Here is a 23,223-nt window from a genome sequence, read left to right as displayed (position 1 = left end):
AAATGTGAACATAATTCAAGCTTCAGTATTTTAAATGTTTACTTACTTTTACTTTTCCACACAGTTTGCACAATAACTCATTGTCTTTGGTTGAAGAAGGAAATTGAAAATTAGTGTCCAAATTATTCCCTAACCACAATTTGATTTTATCTTTCATGGATGATTTTACCTTAGGCATTTTGAGGATTCTTTACTGTGTGCACAAAAATCAAAACCGATCCCAGCACACAATATATAAATTTCGCTGCAATGCCTGAAGTAGATATAAAACGGAAAAAACTTAGAAAAAAGCCTAGTAATCAGTAAAAACGAAAAAATTATTGACATCCGACAAAATCTGACGAAGCGTTGAAGCTGATTTTCAGTATTCCTAGTGACAGACCAACTTTCAAAGTGCAGTCTACTATTTACACAATTTTCGTAAATCTTCCACCAAATCTTTCGAGTAAAGTATCATTTTTTCTTTTAACCCATCGCTGGTGGCTTTGTTATCCACCCGCCCCTCTTGCAAAACACTTCCAAACCCAAATCCGTCCGCTTTATTTACACAAACAATCCTCCGTGCAATAAAACCCCTTTGTTATTACAACAGTTCTCGGAATAAACACTCCCCCTTCCATTAAAAAATTGAGATTTGGCGCCGACAAAAGCATCTTGTTAATCCTTGCCCGGTCTCTTTAGCAAATTGCTTTACACGCTTAGCTATTTGCAGAAAATAAAATTCGCTTAATTTCACTTAAAATTTACTGCAAGCGAAAAGTGTCAGGGATTTTAGCAATTTTCCACCGCCGGTAGTTTCTGCGTTATTTGTGTAATTACAAGGTGTTTTCGTTTCATTTTCCTGCAAAGAGAGACGTTTAAAACGGGAAGATTCGGATAAAAAAAATCTCATTTCGCGGCCGCTCCTAAAACATTTTTATGGAGTGAAACAATTTTTTGCATTCGGCGCGCAGTTTTACGAGGGGAATAATTTTTTACGGGCGGTTTCATCGTGGGGTCGGGGAGGATGTCATTGGTGGTAATCAAGTGCTAACTGCAAGAACAGCGTGTTAACGATTTGGTTACGGTTTTCTCGAAAACACAACGAAACGCCAAAGTTGTCTGGAAGGTTCGACTTGCAAAACTACTGTTTTTCGCGGATTAACCCGTTACTCATGTTTAGCGAGATGCGGTTTAATTTTCCAAGAAATTTAAAAATAGCCTGCTTCTTTAACCCTCCCGTAAGGGCAATTTCCTTCCATCCGCCGCCACCGACATAAAACACACTTGCGGCGAACCGCCCCGCTGTCCACCCCCACTCTCTTGCTTATATTAATGACCCTTAAAATATTGTTTATGAATGTAAGCTCGATAAACAAAGGCCCGGATACGCTCTAAAACCGACATTGTTAATGAACAACCTTAATAGCGACCCCTGGACGGCTGCGGCGTATTCAATAGTTATAGTGGCGGCGGCTGGAGGGGCGTTAAATTAATGAAAAAGGGGCCGTTTAGTTCGAGGGTTGTCAGTTTTTGTGAAGCTCGTGTCCGATTAACCTGAAGAATTGTATTTATCGAGGTTTATGTTGTGGGTTGCCTACAATCTCGTATCTTAACAACGTAAATTGCGCTTTGGTTTCATTTTCACAAATTCGTTTTGTTTATTGTTTTTACAATGTTTTCTAAGGCTATATATTTTTCTGAAGGTGAATCAAATCTATTTAGGTGTTCTGTGAAGATCATAAGAAATTCATTGCCAAAAATTAAGCCCCACCTATACCCGCCCAGATCTTAATTGTGATGAATTTTTTATTTGTCGTGAGCCAAGAGGGCGGAGCTCAGTTGCAAATTCCTGAAACATGTCCTTAAACTATGTATTAAACAAAACAGAAAGCCAAAGATTAATAGTACTATTAGTACTAACCCCGCCCACCCCGCTCTTGTCGTTCTAATGACTAATTTTATTTATGTTTAATATAAGATCACTCATTTTATTTAAAACAAATAAAATGAAGCTCTGAAATAGAGGCAGGGTGGGTGGGCGGGGCCAATTATATTCTTCTGACAAGCCAGACTGGAAACTTATAGAATCTAGGATGTGAAAAAAGTAAAAGTTTTATACCATTCGATTCCTTGGAGTTTACTGGTCAAGGAAAAGGAGATTTTTTCACCTTTCAAAAAAAAAAGCAACACTAGGAGCCCCCGAGATTCTTTCAGCTTCTATAAAAAAACCACTAGGTGGAGGTTCTTTCAGTTTCTCTGAAAAAGAAAAACACCAGAGGCCTCCGAAATCCGCTCCACTTTTCAAAAAAAAAAAAAAAATCCCGGTGTAGCGGTTCTTGAAGTTATTTTTTTAAGGACACTTAGTTATATGATGAAATTGTTTTTGAAAATGTCCGACCTAGTGATTTAATTTTCAATAAGATTAAAAGAACTCTGGAAAATTGAGGGTTCCTGGAGATTGATAGCTTCTTGGGTAACTTATTTTTTGAAAAATTTTATAGAACATTGGGACTTCTTATCACTTTTTACAAACACTTTAGAACGTTGGGGCTTTTCGGTCTTTGTTTCTAAAAAAATTTGAAAGAGCCTTGGTCTGCAGTGTCTTTTTTTAAGCATTTAACAACTTTTGGGATCCTAGTGATTTTGGTGCTTTTAAATAATCTTAAGGATCTCTGGAGATGTGTTTTTCAGAAAAATTGAAAAAATTTTGGGGCTCTTAGATCCTATTTTTTGAAAGGGTTTAAAAAAGACTTAAGAATCAAATGATGTTTTTTTAAGAATTTAGAATCTTTAGGGTTTCTGGAGTTTTGTTTTGAGGTTTTCAGTGTCTAGTTTTTGAAAAAATACAGAAGCACTTTGTGATCACTTGGTGTTTTGTTTTAGAACGACTTTAAAATGACTTTGAAGGTCTCTGAATCTTGGTCTATAATGTCTTTTTTACAAATTTAAAATAATCTTTTGGGTAGCTAGCCCCGCCCACCCGCCCTCTCTTTTCTTAGAAGGTATATGATTTGCCAAAATCAGTTTCATCTTAGCAGCTATTAGCCCCGCCCACCCGCCCCCTCTTTTCTTAGAGGGTATCTGATTTGCCAAAATCAGTCTTATCGTAGCAGGTACTAATTCATCTTTTAGAATTAATTTATAAAACTCTTGAAGTTCTCTGGTATTTTGTTTTTGAAAACAAAATACCAGAGAACCCATTTTGTGTTTTTTTTTATAAAAATTTAAACGAATGTCGTGGGTTCTTGATGATTTATTTATCAAAAAATTCAAAAGATCCTTAGAGTGATTCATTTTAGAACGAATTTTAAAGAATCTTGAGGGTTCCTGGAGTTTTATTTTTGAAAAGATTTGAAAGAGTCTTGAGGTCCCTAGTTCATATTATTTTTGACAAAATTTAAGAGGATTTGGGAGTATTTTGTTTTAAGATGGTTTTAGACGAAACTTGAGGTTCTCTCTGAGTATTTTGTTTTTGGAAAAAATTTGAAAAAAATTTGGTGTGTAGTGTTTTTTTAAGGATTTTAAAATGTTGTAGGCTCTTGGCGATTTAGTTTTCAGAAGGGTCAAAAGAATCTTGGAGGCCTGTGGTGTTCTATTTTACAACGATTTTGAAAGAATCTTGACGGTTCCTGGTATATCATTTTTCAAAAAAAAGCATTTTGGGCTTCCTAGTATCTATTTTTAGGAATCTTAAAGAATCTTGTGTACTCTTAGCGGTTCGGTTTCAAAAAAGATTGCAAGAACCTCACAGTATGTTTTTTTTGAAGAATTTATAACAATCTTGTGGTTTCCTGATGATTTGATTATCAAAAAAGAAAATCAAAAGATCCTTGAGTTTTTTATTTATTTTAGAACGAATTTTAAAGAATCTTGAGGGTCCCTGGAGTTTCTTGGGACTTCGTGGTATTTTGTTTCAGAATGGCTTTAAAAGAACTTGAGGTTCTGTGGTCTTTCCTGTTTGAAAAAATTTGAAATAATTTTGGTGTATAGTAGTACCTTTTTTAAAAATTTGAAAGGATCTTGTAGGCTCTTGATGATTTAGTTTTCAGAAAGATTAAAAGAATCTTGGAGGCCTGTGGCGTTATCTTTGAGAACGATTTTGAAAGAATCTTGACGGTGTCTGGTGTATTATTTTTGAAAAATAAAATGAAAAAACTTGGGGTTTCTATTGTCTTTTTTAGGAATTTAAAGGAATCTTGTGTTCTCTTAATAGTTTGGTTTTCAAAAAGACTAAATGAACTTGGAAGCCTGTGGTGATTTATGTTTGAAAGAATTTGAAAGAATCTTGACAATCCTATTTTGTTTTAAAACAACTTTAAAATAACCTTGTGTTTGAAAGAATTTGAAAAACTTTTGGGAGCCTTTGGTGTTTTATTTTAGAATGAATTTTAAAGTACCTTTTCCAGTAGTTTTGTTGTTGAAAAAGTTTGAAACATTCATGGGGTTCCGAATGCCTAGTTTTTTAAAAGAATAAAGAAGAACCTTGGATTTTTTTTTTTTTTAATTTGAGAGTTTCTAGTTATTTGGATTTCATCAATAAGATTAAAAAAACCATGGAGGTCGGTGGTGATTTATTTTAGAATCATTTTTGAAGACTCTTGACGGAACCTGGAGTTTTTTTGAAAAAAAAATTGAAAGATTCTTGAAGTTCCTATGTTTTGAAAGAATTTAAAAGAACATTGATAGTCCCTGGTATTTTGTTTTAAAATGATTTTAAAAGAACCTTGAAAGTCCTTGGTCTTTTATTTTTGAAAAAATTACTAGCATTTTCGGGTTTCTAGAACCTATATTTTGAAGGAAATTAAAAGAACTTAGAAGTTTTGGTACATATTTTGTTTTTGAAAGACTTTGGAAATGTACACTTTTCTTAGAATTTAAAAGAAGCTTGTGGTTTCCTGATAATTTGAATATCAAAAAGACTAAAAGATCCTAGGAGACCTGGAGTGATTTATTTTAGAACGAATTTTAAGAATCTTGAGTGTGCCTGGGGTTTCGTTTTTGAAAAAATTTTAAAGAATCATATTATTTTTGAAAGAATCATATTATTTTTGAAAGAATTTAAAATGACCTTGGAAGTACGTGGTATTTTGTTTAAGAATGTGTTTAAAAGAGTCTTGACAGTTCCTGGTGTATTATTTTTGAAAAAAGTTTAAAGAATCCTAAGGTTCATAGTATCTTTTTTAGGAATTAAACGAATCTTATGAGCTCTCAGTGGTTTGGTTTTCAAAAAGATTAATAGAACCTTGGAGGCCTGTGGCGATTTATTTTTGAAAGAATTTGAGAGAATCTTGGGAATCCCTGGTATTTCGTTTTAGAACAACTTTTAGATCGTTGGAGATTTGTGGTGATTTATTTTAGAATCATTTTTAAAGAATCTTTAGGGTACCTGAAGTTTTTTGTTTCAAAAAATTTGAATGAATCTTAGAGGTTCTAATTTTTTGAAACAATTTAAAAGAACAATTGGAGTTCGTGCTTGTTGTTTTTACAATGTTTTCTAAGGATACATATTTATCTGAGGGTGAATCAAACCTATTTAGCTGTTCTCTGAAGATCATAAGAAATTCATTGCCAAAAATTAAGCCCCACCTATAACCGCCCAGATCTTAATTGTGATGAATTTTTTATTTGTCGTGAGCCAAGAGGGCGGAGCTTAGTTGCAAATTCCTGAAACATGTCCTTAAACTATGTATTAAACAAAACAGAAAGCCAAAGATTAAGCACCACCCACGCCCTCCGCGATGTCAATTCTGATGAACTTTTCATTCGTTGTCAGACCGAGGGGCGGAGCGTAATTCCAAAATCCATATTTCCTAACAACTATTTACCGTTTTAAGCATGTTTTAAATTACTTGTTGTGAAAAGAAGACGTATATTAAGAAAAAAAAGTAAAATGTTGAATTAGGTTCTTCTGTCGAGTGGGAGTGGAAACTAATAGAATTTAGGGTGTGAAAAATTAAAATAAGGTATGTCATTTGCCAAAATCAGTCTTATTTCAGCAAGTACTAACCCCGCCCACCCGCGCTCTTGTCGTTCTAACGACTAATTTTATTTATGTTTAATTTAAGATCACTCATTTTATTCAAAACAAATAAAATGAAGCTCTGAAATGGAGGCAGGGTGGGTGGGCGGGGCCAATTATGTTCTTCTGACAAGCGAGACTGGAAACTTACAGAATCTAGGGTGTGAAAAAAGTAAAAGTTTTATACCATTCGATTCCTTGGAGTTTATTGGTCAAGGAAAAATAGATTTTTTCACCTTTCAAAAAAAAAGTAACACTAGGAGCCCCCGAGATTCTTTCAGCTTCTGCAAAAAAACCATTAGGTGGAAGTTCTTTCAGTTTCTCTGAAAAAGAAAAACACCACAGGCCTCCGAAATCCTCTCAACTTAAAAAAAAAATTCCCGGTGTTGAGGTTCTTCAAGTTATTTTTTTAAGGACACTTAGTTATATGATAAAATTTATTTCGTAAAATTGGTAACATTAAGAGGAAATCAGGAAGTCGCACATTAACAAAACGCACTCCCGTGGTTTTGAAAATGTCCGTCCTGGTGATTTCATTTTCAATAAGATTAAAAGAACTCTGGAAAATTGAGGGTTCCTGGAGTTTGATAGATTTTTGGGTAACTTATTTTTTGAAAAATTTTATAGAACATTGGGACTTCTTATCACTTTTTAGAAACACTGTAGAACATTGGGACTCTTCGGTCTTTGTTTCTGAAAAAAAATTGAAAGAGCCTTAGTCTGCAGTGTCTTCTTTTAAGCATTTAACAACTTTAGGGATCCTAGTGATTTTGTTGATTTTAAATAATCTTAAGGATCCCCGGAGATGTGTTTTTTAGAAAAATTGAAAGAATTTTGGGGTTCTTAAATCCTATTTTTTGAAAGGGTTTAAAAAAGACTTAAGAATCACATATTGAGGTTTTCAGTGTCTAGTTTTTGAAAAAATACAGAAGATCCTTATGATCACTTGGTGATTTGTTTTAGAACGACTTTAAAACGACCTTGAAGGTCTCTGAATCTTGGCCTATAGTGTCTTTTTTACAAATTTAAAATAATCTTTTGGGTAGTGATTTGGTTTTCAATAAGGTCAAAAGAATCTTGGAGGTCTCTGGTGATTCTTTTTATTGAAAAAATCTTGAAATTCCTATTTTTTCAAAGAATTTAAAAGAAAATTGAAAGAGTCTGGTACTTTGCTTTAGAACGAATTTAGTGAAACCTTTAAACCTTTGAAACAATTATAAAGAAATTTGGTATTCCAAGATGTCATTTGCCAAAATCAGTTTTATCTTGGCAGCTGCTAGCCCCGCCCACCCTCCCTCTCTTTTCTTAGGAGGTATATGATTTGCCAAAATCAGTTTTATCTTAGCAGCTACTAGCCCCGCCCACCCACCCTCTCTTTTTTTAGAAGGTATCTCATTTGCCAAAATCAGTCTTATCGTAGCAAGTACTAAACCATCTTTTAATTTAGAATTAATTTATAAAACTCTTTAAACTTCTCTGGTATTTTGTTTTTGAAAACAATGTGATTTGGTTTTCAAAAAGATTAAAAAAGGCTTGAAAGTTTGTGGTGTTTTATTTTAAATAATCTTGAAGATCCCTGGACATGTATTTTCGAAAAAAAATATTTTTGGAGTTTCTAGATTCTATATTTTGAAAAGATTTGAAAGAGCCTTGGGAGTCCCATTTTGTGTGTTTTTTTTTAAGAGTTTAAAAGAATCTTGTGGGTTCTTGATGATTTATTTTTCAAAAAATTGAAAAGATCCTCCGAGTGATTCATTTTAGAATAAATTTTAAAGAATTTTGAGTCTCTGGAGTTTTGTTTTTAAAAAGAGTTGAAAGAGTTTTGGGGTTCCTAGGTCATACTATTTTTGACAAAATTTAAGAGGATTTGGGAGTTCGCGGTATTTTGTTTTAAGATGGTTTTAGAGGAAACTTGAGGTTCTCTAGTATTTTGTTTTTGAAAAAATTTGAAAAAAAGTTTTGGTGTGTAGTGTTTTTTTAAGGATTTTAAAATGTTGTAAGCTCTTGGTGATTTAGTTTTCAGAAGGATTAAAAGAATCTTGGAGGCCTGTGGTGTTCTATTTTAGAACGATTTTGAAAGAATCTTGACGGTTCCTGATATATCATATTTCAAAAAAAAAAAAACATCTTGGGTCTCCTAGTATCTATTTTTAGGAATTTTAAAGAATCTTGTGTACTCTTAGTGGTTTGGTTTCAAAAACGATTGCAAGAACCTTGGAACCTTTTAAAGAATCTTGAGGATATCTCTGGAGGTGTGTTTTTGACAAAATCTGAAAGAATTTTGGAGTTTTTAGATAATATTCTTTGAAAAGATTAGAAAAAAACCTTGGGGGTCCCATAGTATGTTTTTTTAACAATTTAAAAGAATCTTGTGGTTTCCTGATGATTTGATTATCAAAAAAGAAAATCAAAAGATCCTTGAGTTTTTTATTTTATTTTAGAAGAATTTTAAAGAATCTTGAGGGTCCATGGAATTTCTTGGGATTTCGTGGTATTTTGTTTTAGAATGGCTTTAACATAACTTGAGGTTCTGTGGTCTTTTCTGTTTGAAAGAATTTGAAAGAATTTTGGTGTATAGTAGTACCTTTTTTAAAAAATTTGAAAGGATCTTGTGGGCTCTTGACGATTTAGTTTTCAGAAAGATTAAAAGAATCTTGGAGGCCTGTGATGTTATATTTGAGAACGATTTTGAAAGAATCTTGACGGTGTTTGGTGTATTATTTTTGATAAATAAAATGAAAAATTTTGGAGTTTCTGTTGTCTTTTTTAGGAATTTAAAGGAATCTTGTGTTCTCTTAGTAGTTTGGTTTTCAAAAAGACTAAAAGAACTTGGAGGCCTGTGATGATTTATTTTTGAAAGAATTTGAAAGAATCTTGACAATCCTATTTTGTTTTAAAACAACTTTAAAATAACCTTGTGTTTGAAAGAATTTGAAAAACTTTTGGGAGCCTTTGGTGTTTTAATTTAGAATGAATTTTAAAGTACCTTTTTCTGGAGTTTTGTTGTTGAAAAAGTTTGAAACATTCATGGGATTCCGAATGCCAAGCTTTTTAAAATAATAAAGAAGAACCTTGGAATTTTTTTTAAGAATTTGAGAGTTTCTAGTTATTTGGATTTCATCAATAAGATTAAAAGAACCTTGGAGGTCGGTGGTGATTTATTTTAGAATCATTTTTGAAGACTCTTGAAGGAACCTGGAGTTTTTTTGAAAAAAAAAATTGAAAGATTCTTGAAGTTCCTATGTTTTGAAAGAATTTAAAAGAACATTGGGAGTCCCTGGTACTTTTAAAAGAACCTTGAAAGTCCTTGGTCTTTTATTTTTGAAAAAATTATTAGGATTTTCGGGTTTCTAGAACCTATATTTTGAAGGGAATTAAAAAACTTAGAAGTTTTGGTAAATAAGGTATTTTGTTTTTGAAAGACTTCTTAAATATACACTTTTCTTAGAATTTAAAAGAAGCTTGTAGTTTCCTGATAATTTGAATATCAAAAAGACTAAAAGATCCTAGGAGACCTGGAGTGATTTATTTTAGAACGAATTTTAAGAATCTTGATTGTGCCTGGGGTTTAGTTTTTGAAAAAAATTGAAAGAATCATATTATTTTTCAAAGAATCATATCATTTTTGAAAGAATTTAAAAGGACCTTTGAAGTACGTGGTATTTTGTTCAAGAATGTGTTTAAAAGAATCTTGACAGTTCCTGGTGTATTATTTTTGAAAAAAATTGAAAGAATCTTAGGGTTCCTAGTATCTTTTTTAGGAATTAAACGAATCTTTTGAGCTCTCAGTGGTTTGGTTTTCAAAAATATTAAGAGAACCTTGGAGGCCTGTGGCGATTTATTTTTGAAAGAATTTGAGAGAATCTTGGGAATCCCTGGTATTTCGTTTTAGAACAACTTTTAAATAATTTTGAGAATCTGGTGTTTTGTATTAGAACGAATTTCAAAGAATCTGTAGGGTTCCTGGAGTTTCGTTTTTGAAGAAATTTGAAAGAATCTTGAGGTTTCTAGTGCCTAGTTTTTTGAAAGAATTCGAAAAGCATTTTTTGTGGGCTTCTAGTCATTTGGTTTTCAATAAGGTTAAAAGATCGTTGGAGATTTGTGGTGAGTTATTTTAGAATCATTTTTAAAGAATCTTTAGGGTACCTGAAGTTTTTTGTTTTCAAAATAATTTTTTGAAACAATTTAAAAGAACAATTGAAGTTCGTGGTACCTTGTTTAGAACCATTTTAAAACAATGTTGAAGGCCTTCGCTTTTTTGTTTTTGAAAAATTATAAAGAATTCTATCTCTCGTAGAACCTATATTTTTAAAAGTATTTAAAAGGACCTTGGGAGTTGATTGTACATATTTTTTTTTTTTAAAGAATTTAAAAAAATCTTGCTCTATTACTTTTATTTTTTCTAAAATTTAAAAGAAACTGGGGTTCATGTTAATTTGATTATCAAAAAGACCAAAAAACAAGTTTTAAAAAATCTTGCGTATCCGTGGAAATTTGTTTTTGAAAAAATTTGAAAGAATTTTCGGGTTCCTAGACCCTATTACTTTTGAAAAAAATTAAAAGAACATTGGGAGGCCCTGGTACTTTATTTTAGAACGACTTTAAAGAACGTTGAGGGTCTTCGGTTTTTTGTTTTTGAAACAATTATGAAGAATTTTGGGACTCTAAGGGCCTACATTTTGAAAATATTTAAAAGAACTATTGAGTCCTGATGCATATTTTGTTTTTATAAAGAATTTGAAAAAATCTTAAACTATAGTGTCTTTTTTAGCATTTGAAAAAAGCTTGTGGGTTCCTGATGAGTTAATTCTTATGAAAAAGACCAAAAGATTTTAAAGAATCTTGAGGATCCCTAAAGATTTGTTTTTGAAAAAATTTGACCGAGTCTTGGAGTTCCTATGATTTTTGAAAGAATTTAAAAACCTTGGGACTGCGTGGTGTTTTGATTTAGAATGATTTTAAAGTATCCTTGACAGTCTCTGGTGTTTTTTTCAATTTTCATAGAATTTTGGAAATCTTGAGGCTTTCTAGGGCCATGTTTTTGAAAAAAAAAGATAGAATCTTATAGTTTCTAGCGTGAATGTTTTAGATCAATTTAATGGAATTTGCGGCTTGTTTTAGAACGATTTTGAAAGAATCTTGGAGGTCCTAGGTGTTTTATTTTTGAAAAAAATAAAAGAATTTTGATAGCTTTGCTGTCCATATTTTGAAAAAATGTAAAAAATGTTAGTGTTTCTCATATTATTTTACGAATCTAAAAGAAACCTTGGAGGCCTGTGGTGATTTGTTTTAGAATGATTTTGATTTTAGAATATAACATAACCTAGCTTTCAAAGTTCAGTCACAGACAACAATGTTGTCAAATTGCGAATTAAAAAAATCACCCATTTTACTAAAAGTTAAAACACTTTCGTTTGTCTTAACTCACTTCCAGTGTTAATAACCGCCTCTCACTCCTCCCCCAGCGCCTCCGACCTTGTCCCTCGCGCCCCCTCCCCGAAATAAATCACCCTCCTAAATTGCTCTTTTAAAAAAACCGATCTTTCACCTCATTGCGACTGTTTAATTTGAAAAAGTCAACGCCAGCACCGCCCGAAGAATTTTAAGCAGAGAAACGCATCGAGCGAAATTAAATTCGGGCCGGTTTCTCGATGACGCGGAATTAATAACGCGCTGAAAGTGTCAACCGGAAAAGCGTAACCAATCACACGTCTTCTCCTAATTACCCGGACGCAATTTCGACATAGTTTTGACACTTGGACGTAATTAATTCGCGTTCGGATGACGCGGGAAAATTTGATGATATCGGTTTAGGCGGAGGGTTTTTTCCGTTCCGCAGGGATCGGAAAGGTTGCCTCATCCGGATTAGTCCGGTCGGCCTGGAATTGCGCTTTCTCGTCATTACCGGTGCCACTTAAAAATTTCGCAGCGATATAATAGCAGGGTTCCGGAGTGGAAGGGGGAGGGGTGCGGGGGAGATACGTTTGTGGGGTTTTCGGGGCTCGAAGAAAGGTAGCGTCGGTATTCGTATGAAATTAATGAGTACTGGGTATTAGGTAAGGAATTATTAATACCAGTAAATCCATAAATGTTTTTTTTTATTTTTATTTTTAGACGAAGTTATTACTTTGCCAGAAATACAAGAGTAGAAAATAACAATCTTGGAAAAGAGTGAATGAGCACAATCTTTCTAGCAAGTTGGAACTGTAGGTTCGTTGTTCATGAGTTATTCAACGTAGATAGATATACGGGGTTATGATAAAGTAATGGACACTCAAAATTTTTATTATTATTTGATCGGATTATTTGATAAGCTTATTTTTCTTCATATGAAAATGTAGCTTGATGTAGTGGTTGCATAATAAAAAAAAAATAGAGAAAATTAATAACAGACGAAATAAACATGATATGAACATGAAACAAAATGAAATCTAAATAGCTAAAAATTAAAAGAAAAATCTGTCAAAGAAAATCAAGCATGGTTTATTTTTTTTCTCTAAAATTTGTCAAATATGGCATTAAACTGATTAAACTGTACCTATTCAAATGATATACCCTTTAAGAAAACAGAGGGCGGGTGGGCGGGACTTGTACTTGCTACGATAAGACTGACTTTGGCAAATGATATACCTTCTAAGAAAATAGAGGGCGGGTGGGCGGGGCTAGTACTTTCTATGATACGACTGATTTTGGTAAATGACATATCTTTCAAGAAAATACAGGGCGGCTGGGTGGAGCTAGTACTTGATAAGACTGATTGTGGCAAATGATATACCCCCTAAGAAAATAAAAAAATAAAATTTCAATGAAAAATTTTTTTTTTGCTTCATTTGTTTTTGAGATGCAAGGTCAACTTAAGAGTGGCCCGTAACAGACCGAAAAATGAGCTAAATAGAAGTTCATTGCACAGGCGTAATTTTAACTTTGAAAAAAAGATCGACATTTCAATTAATAGATTATGTCTAAAAATTTTTAGGGAAGATACAATGTTTTATTCAATTTTGACATTTTAAGGCAATTATTGACTTCCTAACAACTGTGACAAGTGATTCTTTGGTCACTAGTAAATTAAAAAAAAATTAAATTTTATCATTTATTATCATTAAAAATGGCAATTTGTCAAAACACGAAAGATAAATGTACATTTTTCATTTATAAAATTTACGAACATTTTCTCGTGAATAAAAACGTATTTAACGCACTTGGTGTATAATATATAACTATATTAAAATAAGTGATTTTTTAGTGTTTAATTAATCGTTCATTCTTCGAAGGAAATCACTTTTTTAGACGAGGAGAGAGCATGTTTCGTATCAACTTTTATATCAGTGTAAAGACAACATTGAGCTCTAAAATTTATATTTATTATTTTAGTACTCTTTGTACACTTTGGCACGTTGTTTTTTACGTGGTATAACGCAAATAAAATTTTTTAAATGTACAATTTTTTTTACAATTTATCGGATGGGGTGATTTATTTAATAACGAGAATCTACTATCACCAAAGTGAGGCATATAAATAAAATTTTTGTAGGGCTCTATCATATTATTTTGCCAAAATTTATCGTTTCGTTGAATTCAGCAATATTTATATTCTTTATGTGTGTAAACCACAAAGTAACATAATTGAATTATCAAAGAATAAAAAGATTTAAAAATAGGAAAATTAAAAAAAAATAAAATTAAGGAAAGCAGAAAAATCGAAAAATAGAAAAATGGAGTCATTAGGTAACTCTATTAATTACTAAAAAAATTAATTTTTCTGGGATCTATTTAAATTAACTTCAACTTGGTAAATGTTTTGGGTTTATGATATGAGTCTTCGTGTCCGGAATTTGGACTACAAGTACGCTAAGCTTGTGTTCAACATCATCGACTGGCATGAGCATCAATTCACCAATTCTACATCTTCCAATCAAAGCTCCCACGATAAAAATTACTTTTTGCAGTAAATATTTATCATCAGAAGCAGTGTCTAAGAACCTCTCCATTCCTTCGAGTGTGAACACCTTGATTTCTTTGATCTGTGCTCTGCAGACTGTTATTTTAGGAAAGCTGCACTTGATGAAATCCATAACAATGAATAGTTTAAACCTCATAAATAATCATTGCGATGTCACAAACCTGCTTATATCAATATTTTCCTCCATAGATAACATTTTCTTCAGCTGGTTGTCACAAAAATTAATTTCGCAGTCTACACAATTTCTCGATTGGGGTTATTATGATTCGAATTTTTATTTATTAATTGAAAAACATATATGTACGCCGCGTGAATTAATAGTATATTATTATACTAGTTTAATAAGACGTCTTATTGTGGCACGCATGGGTTTGGGGCACGACGAGCGCAGCGAGGAGTGCTCCAAAGGAATAAGTGCCACAATGCGTCTTATTAAACGAGTATAATATACTATTTTTTCTACTTTGCATCTGATCGGAAACAAAAAATTAATAAAAATTCAAGGTTATAATTTAGGGCCTTTTAATTCGAAAGGTTAGATGTAGCGTTGTTGCTAACTTCACAATGTCAAAGTTTGACATCTAACCACCGAACACTAACAATCTAACCTAAGTTTGCCTCAAAAAATGGAAGAAGGGGGCCCCACTTCTTGCACGCCACCTGAAATACAGTTTAACAATTGATCCCATTATTAAACTGTTTTCGGTTTAATAATGAGGCCATTGTTAACGCAAAGTAGAAAAACATATTTATTAACTCAAAGAAATGATCTCACTCGCACTGCGTGCCGGTGATCTCAACATCTTTTCGTGAATAAACGTATTTTTAATTCATTTGTTATAATATTTAGAACCTAGTTAAGGAGCGAGGGAATTTTGTCTAAGTAGTTTTCGATCAATTTTTGACTAATGCTTACAGCGTTTGGTTTAAATGAATCTTTATTTACACACGAAATGAACTTTCTTACATTATTAGTTATTACCTATCTCTACAACACTCACTGTTATTAAAAAAAAAACAAAAATATGGACATTCTGCTACACACAAGAAGACGTAAAAGTAGCTAAATCTAAAGGAATCTTTAAGGAGTTTGAGCTTAAAATTTGAAAACAAGGACAATTTGTTGGATAAACAACGTAATTGCTAATTCTTTGCTTTGTGCTTTAAAACTGTTAATTCTTAATATTTTTTAATAAGTTTTAACAGTAGCTTTTCTTAAAAATTTCAGTATTATTCTACGACGGTATAATCTGTTTTTATATGCGTAATTAAAGGGCAGGCGTCCATTCTTATCAGTACCATATATATCTGCACCGTGTGCTATTAGTAATTTTACTGTATGTAGACTACTTTTGGCACAAGCTACATGTATTGGTAACACTCGATCTACATCTGCAGCATTCACGCTGGCACCTTTTTTGATTAAAAACGACAGTATTTCATCAGTGCAAACAGTCGACTCACACGCGTAATGAATTGGTAGCCGTCCACGTGCATCAGAAGCATTTACATTCGTACCATTGCTTACTAGTAATTTTACCATATCTATTTCACCACTTTCGCACACAGAATGTATAGGCAGCAGATCATCTGGGTTTGGAGTATTCAAGCTCGCATCTAGCTCCACCAACATTCTCAGTACATTGTTATTAATTTTATTCTCGATCCTAAAGTAATAACTGAGATCTATAATCCTGGACCCCAATCCAGACGCAAAGTGTATCGGTAGGTAGCCTTTTGCACTCGGAACATTGACGCTTGCATTTTTTTCTAGTAGAAGTGATATTATTCGGGAACCAAATTCATTATTCAAACACGCAAAATGCATTGGTAGGTTACCATCTGAATCCGGAATATTTACTTCTGCGCCTTTAGCTAGAAGTAGATTTACTATGTCAACGTCACCTGCCACACAAGCACAATGCAGCGGTAGTATGCCAAATCCATCTGGAGCATCTATTTTCATATCATACGCTATCAGTACTTTCAGTACATCAAGATATCCTTTTCGGCACACAAAATGGATCTGTAACTGATCATTCACTTTAGTACCATTCTCCAACAAAAAAATCATTGTATCCACATGCTTATTTACACATGCATTGCGCAAAAGCAATAGAGCTTTTTCATCAGGAAAATCGACCTTCGCACCATTCGCCACCAAAAAATTTACGAGATCTAATTTTCCAGAATCGATCGCATAATGTAGTGGCGGACAACCACTTAATTCAAGAACATCTAAATCTAAATCAAAATATCTATTTTCGCAGGCATAAGGCAAAAGTAGAAAATTATTTGCATCTGCAACATTTATCACAGATTTATCAGTCTTAATTAGTAATTCGACAATATCCCCTGCTCCTTGCTCACACATGTAATGAATCGGTAACTTGCTATATCTATCAGGAATATCGGTTTTTGCATTTTCTTTTATCAACAGTCTTACTGTATCTAAATGTCCTCTTTTACAAGCGTAGTGTATTGGTAGTTCACCGTCTAGATCTTTGTCATTTATTTTAGAGCCCATTTTTATCAAAAAGGAAACCATTTCGCAACTTTCAGAAAAATATTTACAGGCATGATGTATGGGTAATTTTGTATCTGGTACATTAACACTTTCTCCATTTTCTACTAAAAACTGCAATATTTCAAAACCACCGGAATAATTTTCGCATGCGTAATGAATCGGTAATCGGCTGTCTACATCTGCTACATCAAACTTCGCACCATTCATAACCAACAACTCTACCATGTGTACATTGCCAAATTTGCACATATAGTGTATCGGAAATTTTCCATTTTTGTCGGGAACATCTACTTTCGCCCCATTAGTTACCATTAGCTTTACCATTTCTACATTACCTTTTTCGCATATATAATGAATGGGCAAACGCCCTTGGCCATCCAGTACATTCAAATCTGCACCGTGTAACATTAACAGTTTTGCCATATCAAAACAGCCTTCCTCGCACATAAGATGTAGCGGCATCCAACCTCTTGGACTCGGAACATTTAATTCGGCACCATGGGTTACCAAGAAACTAATCTGTTTTTCATTTAAGTTCTGACACGCATAATGTATTGGAAAGTAACCATTTGCGTCTGGAACGTTGATGTCACAACCAATTCTGATGAGTGATTTTAATACATCCATTTTTTTCTTCGTACACGCATTATGGATAGCACATCCACCATTTGCGTCAAAAGTATCCCATTTAACATTTTTCGCGTTTAACAATTTGAGCGTCTTATGCAAGTTTTTTTCACAAGCGTAGTGCGTTAGAAACTGACCTTCGGAATTTGGAATGTCTAATCTAATTTCAATATTTAATAAAATATAAACGAATATTTCGTCTATTTTATTGCGGCGAAGTCTTAAAGAGCTTACAGAAGGAATATTGTAGTAAGATTGCTCATTTAAGAAAAGTTTTTCTAAGATTCGTTGCGATCTGTAATACATTGCGACAGTTAAAATACTGCCGAAGTTGATGCCATTAAAGGCTTCCTTCAATTTAGGATAATGCTCAACGTATTCAAAAATTACAACAAAATCAAATCTGATCGCATAATATAGAATCATTCTTAAATAGTTTTGATCAGTGTAACGTGTTTCGTAATATGAAATTAAAAAAGGAAAGAAAAGCAGTAATTTTTTGGTACGAATGTCAATTGATGTACTAATTTTACAAAAAGCTTCTGATATTGGTATATAATCTAAGTCACCTGTGTCTCCTTTAGCAACCACCCATCTTGTGGCAAATTTGCCACGCCTAGTTATAATTGTTTTAGCCTTAGAATAAGTAGTCCTATAATTTTTACTACGAGCGCATGTCACCTCTAATATATCACGACCGATGCAATCTTTTTCATTCAGATCTAGTTCAGTGCATTCATCTAACAGTAAAGGATTTTTATATACAACGGATATAAAACCTTTAGAATTTTTGCATAACATTAAATCTAGAAAAAATCGAATATTATTGTAGCGACCGTCCGACACGAATTTTGTATCTCGTGCCGTCGATGGATAAGTTTCAAAAAGATACAGAGCTGCAAAATATTCGCCATACGAGTTGTGACTAAATTCAACACCTCCATTACTTGCAATTTGACATATAAATCCCACAGCATCCCCCCCATTTTCTATTTCCTGCAAAAAATATTTTAACTGAATTTCGAAATCTACGTCAATATTTGTGACAGAGAGATCTTCTAAGTAAGAACGAGCAGCTACAGTTTTATAGCAGTTGATTTTAGCTTCCTTTTCGTCTTCAAATTTTTGAAACATGCGTTCTACAGATAAATCGAATTTATTCTTTTCTTGATAAAAAACTTTAAATTTTTCATCTACGAAATGTCGATATAAATCGAGCACGGTAAAAACGCTATCTAGTAAATTCAAATATTTTTCCTTGTCTTTTGAAAACAATTCAGTCAGCATATAAATCTGCAGAGGAATGCCCAATATTTTGTAATTTGGAAAAGACATAAGATTTTTCTTAATTTTAATAAACGTCGCGGTTAAATCGTCCGCCGGAAGTTCCAAACGTTCTTTCAGATATTCTCGTTGTTCTTGGGCGTCGAATTGTTTGATATTTCGCGAAAAACTACCTAACCTGTTTTCCAGTTTAGTTTTCAAGTTGTTCCGTGCTGTTAACCATTGCTGCACTCCGCTTTCTGCTAAAGTTTGTACCAAGGTTAAAATCGCTTCTAGAGTGGCATCTGTAACTTCGTCCAGACCATCCCAAATTACTTGTATGTTATTTCGCTCCAGCATTGCTTTGAATACTTGTTGGTCGATGTTGGAGCACTTTTTTCTAACGTTGGTAAAAATATATTCCTTGAACTTTACAACGTCCGCTCCATTTTCTCTAAAGTGAGTAAAGTGATTTCTGGCATAGATCACGATCGTCCACTTTGCAGAAGAAGTGTTGGTTTTTAAGCTCTTCATCAACGTGCTCTTGCCCATACCTGGTTCAGCACAGAAAATGTTGACATCTTGCTCTCCACTGCTAAAAAGTTGAGACTGGTGTAACGTATACACGTTGAATTCATCGTTCAAACAAAATTTTTTGAGTTCGTTGAAGCGTTGTCCTTGTGAATGTTCACTACTTATCCACTCCAAATACTGTTTGTTAAAGTAGCGGAAATGGTGAACTTCTACTTCTGCATTCTTCTTGAAAAGAGCAGTGCATTCTTTTAGTGAAAAGTGTTTCTTGCTTATATAAACTTGTCCACAGTCGAACAGTTTCATACTTTCTCTTTCATTCATATTTGATATTTCGTTTATTTTAATATCGGGTAGCAGATTCTTAAAACTTTTAAAATTCGCGACACTGCTAACAAAAATAACACTTTTTTTTGAATTACGTTTTAAAAATTCTAAGTCTATTAAAATCTTCGTCAGACTTCTTTCAACGTGACTAGGTGGTAAAACTTCTTTTTGGTTACCTATTGGCAGTGGACCTTCCAACATCTCGACCACTTTATCTGAAGTGATCAAAGAATCGATTTTTTCGCACGCTTCTAGTAAATGTGTCAAAGCAGTCTCCTTTTGTCCTTCTATAGAATACGTGAAAGAGGTCAGAATTTTTTCGTATAACTCCACTTGTTCTTTCAGATCGGACAATTTTTGGAACACATTCTGACCAAGTGTAGTTTTATTGTTCTCATCGACTGATTTTGTCGCAGCTTTCAACACGATGACATTTTTGCAGCCAATTTTAAATGTTCCGTAAACTTGTGGACATTCTTGTACAACCAAAGGACATTTTCCGAGCAACCACAGCAACTTATTCACCTTTAACGGATCGTCCCTGAACAGATCTTCTTTGACTCGGAGCGTCTTCAGGAAAAGTAAATATTTGCCATTAATTTTCCCCGCTTCTGTTAAATCTTGTAACTCGTTGATGGTGTCCGACCAAAGGTGACTAATTTTCTCATAATTTCTTTCGTCGATAATGCTGAAGTCGAATTTTGAAGCCACCTCTCTAAAGATCGTTTCTTTTTCGTTAACAGATCTCGTGGCATCAAATGCCAATGGCCTGACATGGGGTGACAAAACGCACAATGTAATAAAACGCGTCATCCAGCTTTTGTCCAGCTTCAGTTTGTTACCCGCTTTCATACTCCACTGGGTTATAAACTGTAAATACTGGCTGACGATGGATTCGTCACACTTAAAATTTTTCTTCAACATTTCACGTAGATCATTGTCAAGTTGCGTAACATCGGCTTGATCTGTGTAGAAGTAGAATTTTTCGAAAAACGCATCATATTTACTTGAACCGTCTTGATTATTTTTAAGTGTGTGACAACAAGAATTTTTTCCTGAAGTATTCAGTATTTTATTTTCTTCGCTGGGTACAAATTTTACTGAAAGTTGACCGAAATCGAACTCTTTTGCCTCGTCCATATTCAACGAAGTGTTGGTAAACAAAATCATCTTGACATCTTGTTTCAGCCTTGAACAATTATTAAAAGTGTCGTAATATTTCTCGATGCTAAAATTTTTCTTTCCCGTCTTTGCAGTCAGCTGAGCTCTTCCTAAAGGAGTTTTTTTGTCGATGTGTTTCAACTGTATTGCGTATGTTTCCGTACGATCTTTAAATACAATTTCAACCACAACGTCATCGAAATCCCCAAATTCTTCGTCATTTGAAGATAAGTAAAAGTTTTCGACGTCGTCATCAAGCGTCAGTCTTAAGATTAAATGTGCCATATACAGATGCTCGTAATCCTTGCCCTTATCCGTTGTGCCGCCTCGTTTCTTAAACTTCTGAAAAATGAATTTAATTGAAATTGCAATTTCAGGACCGATTGTTTGTCAGTCAAAATTTAATAAAAAGATCTTTTATTCTTTATTAATTTAATGGCTAAATCCCTTTGGACACTGCTTATAAAAGTAATAATCAAAACATTTCAAAATATATCTCTTTTACCAATTTTTTTCGAAATATTTTACCAATTTTGTTCCAAACTTCAGAAACACGTTGTACTTATAATACATAGTTTACTTTGTACTGTGCATAAACTATGTTGACACGCTTTATATGTATTTTCGGCTTTAATGAAATTTCGAATGAGTTTCTAGGACGTCTGAAGAGAATTGGTATTCAAATTCGTGTTTCAGTATGTTAAAACAGAAACGTTTTTTCTTTATAAAAAAAAGATGATAAATTTACGTGCAGCTGGTCACGGAACTTATCAATTATTATTTAGCAAATATCAGTACCTATATTTTATTTTTCAAAAAAAAAACTGAATCGCATAGATAACGTTATATTTTTGGATTCTAATCTAATCTTATGATACTACATTTTAAGACGTAGAATTGAAATATTATAGACTAAAAGTAAAAAATAAGTAATTTCCCTTACTTTTTCTCCACTTCGCGTTGATGTGGTCGATTTTCCTTGGTTTTCGGAATCCACATGATGTCTTAAGGCACTCATTTCGTGGGATAGAACAGATTTGCGTCAACTGATGAACAGTGATAAATATCAGAAAAGGGAAATATATTATCAGTGGTGTTAGTAAAGCTGATTTAATATACCTACGACCTTTCCTTTAATTTTTATGCCAGAAAGATAATTTTTATAATAAGTTTGTTGCAAAATTATGGAATATTAGCCGCTTAGTGGCAAAAATGTTAGTGCTAAATTTTAATTATTAACTTACAGTTGGGTACTATCCCTAGGCACGACTTACAAACATTTTATCTGCACTTATAATGTTAGCTGAACAATCAAACTATTCGTGTTAGGAGACATATATTTTAAAAATTAACTTTATCTTATGAGTTATCAATGATATCACGCTGTCGGTTTGATTCCAATAGTCAGCAACTGTCGATGTGCACTAGGATTTGTATACAATTTGTATCAGTATTTCGTATTTTTTAGAGTCGATTATCATTTTTAACAGTGCGAAAGCAAAACCTGAAAAACCAATCTATTTAAGTTTCAAGAAGCTCGACAAACACACTGCATTAGTTTCATCCATCTCAAAATAATTATGGTTCTTTACTTCGTCTTTATTTTTATCTTGGAAAATTTACCATCAGATAAATATACAACTGAGTCAATTTTATCTTATGGAAATATAAAAGAAGAACAAAGGAATCAGAGTTGTTTCAGTTTGAGAATATTCATGTCGGAAATCTTTTTTCGCCTCTGTTGGTGTTTTTCTGTTCTGACATTTGTAAAGTTCTTTAAATTAATTAGTTTAAGCCTATATATTATTGGGGTTGTGGCGTACGTCCGTGTCGCGCCTTGGACCGGCGTGCTATAGGCCTGTGGCACGCCTGGCCGGCGGCTTCTACGGGAGCGGTTGCTCTGGCTGTTAATCAAGCAATTGCGTCAATATAAATTAGATTTTTTCTCTCATCAAAAATATGGCATTTTCTACTCTTGATAAACGATAACGAGCATCTACATTAAAAAGTATTGTGTACGAGATGTTTTTCAGTTTTTTGATACTTCAATTTTAAGTCAGCAATTTTACGATTTTTAAACTTTTAAGTTTTCAAATGTTCGATTTTTAATTTGTCAATTTTTCAATCAAAAGCAAAAGACGCTGTTTCATAGAGAAATAGAAAAAGGAGAAAATGACAAAAATTCAAACTTTGAAAAATTGAAAAATTAAAAACTCTCACAAAATAAAAAATAGAGAAAATGAAAATCGAGATGTATATTTTGGTATTGTACCGTGCGTTCATTAATTATTTAGATCAAAGAATGCTCCGAAATTTTGAACGTCTTCTCGGTTTCCGACACCCAAGGACAATCCAACTTCTTGCGAGATGTGCCTCAATTAAGATAATTAATTGATGGGTTATTTTCCATGCGTTGCTACTTTATTGGTACAAAATGGCGGTCGTCCAACACATTTTTTGTGTTAGACATTTCTCGTTTCAGGAAATACTCGCAGTGTTTCTAATGAGAAAATTAAAGTCTGACAATTTTTGCTCGAACTCTTGTAAAACAGCACCACTGTTTTAATGTCACTCTTTTTCAATTGCAATTTCGGAGGTACGACTCAATCATAAATATTTTACATTTCACAGAGAAAACCATTCTGCCTTTGTATGTTTAAAAAATTCGAAAGTTTGATGTTTCATATACCATGGGGGCTGAAATTATCAAAGACAATCAAAATTTCTCAATTTAGCCTCCACAGCTAAATAATTACCTATCTAGTGAACTCACGGTATAATACGAAAATGTTCCTTTTCAGGTTCACTCTCTCTGTGTGTTTG

At 33.2% G+C, this 23,223-nt stretch overlaps 2 protein-coding genes across 3 annotated transcripts in view; one reads left to right on the top strand and one right to left on the bottom strand.

Annotated features, from left to right (window-relative positions):
- The window catches only part of LOC135138396 (ly6/PLAUR domain-containing protein 6B-like), a 432,620-nt gene that overhangs the window by 101,392 nt on the left and 308,005 nt on the right, over positions 1–23,223 (top strand). The gene's annotated exons all lie outside the window — the stretch shown is intronic.
- On the bottom strand, positions 11,812–21,725 carry LOC135137984 (uncharacterized). Its single transcript, XM_064067786.1, has 5 exons — positions 21,645–21,725; positions 21,344–21,446; positions 16,623–20,742; positions 15,204–16,415; positions 11,812–12,002 (listed from the first exon to the last, which is right to left on the bottom strand). Exons 2-5 carry the CDS (start codon positions 21,416–21,418, stop codon positions 11,812–11,814), a joined length of 5,598 nt encoding a protein of 1,865 aa, XP_063923856.1. The 5' UTR covers positions 21,419–21,446; positions 21,645–21,725.

This window comes from Zophobas morio, unplaced genomic scaffold (assembly GCF_036711695.1).
Source record: "Zophobas morio isolate AGI-343-1 ecotype UQ-CSIRO unplaced genomic scaffold, CSIRO_AGI_Zmor_V1 ptg000030l, whole genome shotgun sequence".
NCBI lineage: Eukaryota > Metazoa > Arthropoda > Insecta > Coleoptera > Tenebrionidae > Zophobas > Zophobas morio.
This window is presented reverse-complemented; position numbering and strand designations above follow the sequence as displayed.

Bases quoted from the DNA above. Each gene is read 5' to 3' on its own strand.
- LOC135137984 (XM_064067786.1), bottom strand. From the start codon at position 21,418: ATGAGTGCCTTAAGACATCATGTGGATTCCGAAAACCAAGGAAAATCG. The intron at 16,416-16,622 runs GTGGTTTTGAAA...GAGGACATTTAG, and splicing joins CGCATGCGAAAATTATTCCG to ATACAGTAAGACTGTTGATA. The intron at 12,003-15,203 runs GTAGAATAATAC...CCTTTCTTCGAG, and splicing joins TAAAAACAGATTATACCGTC to CCCCGAAAACCCCACAAACG.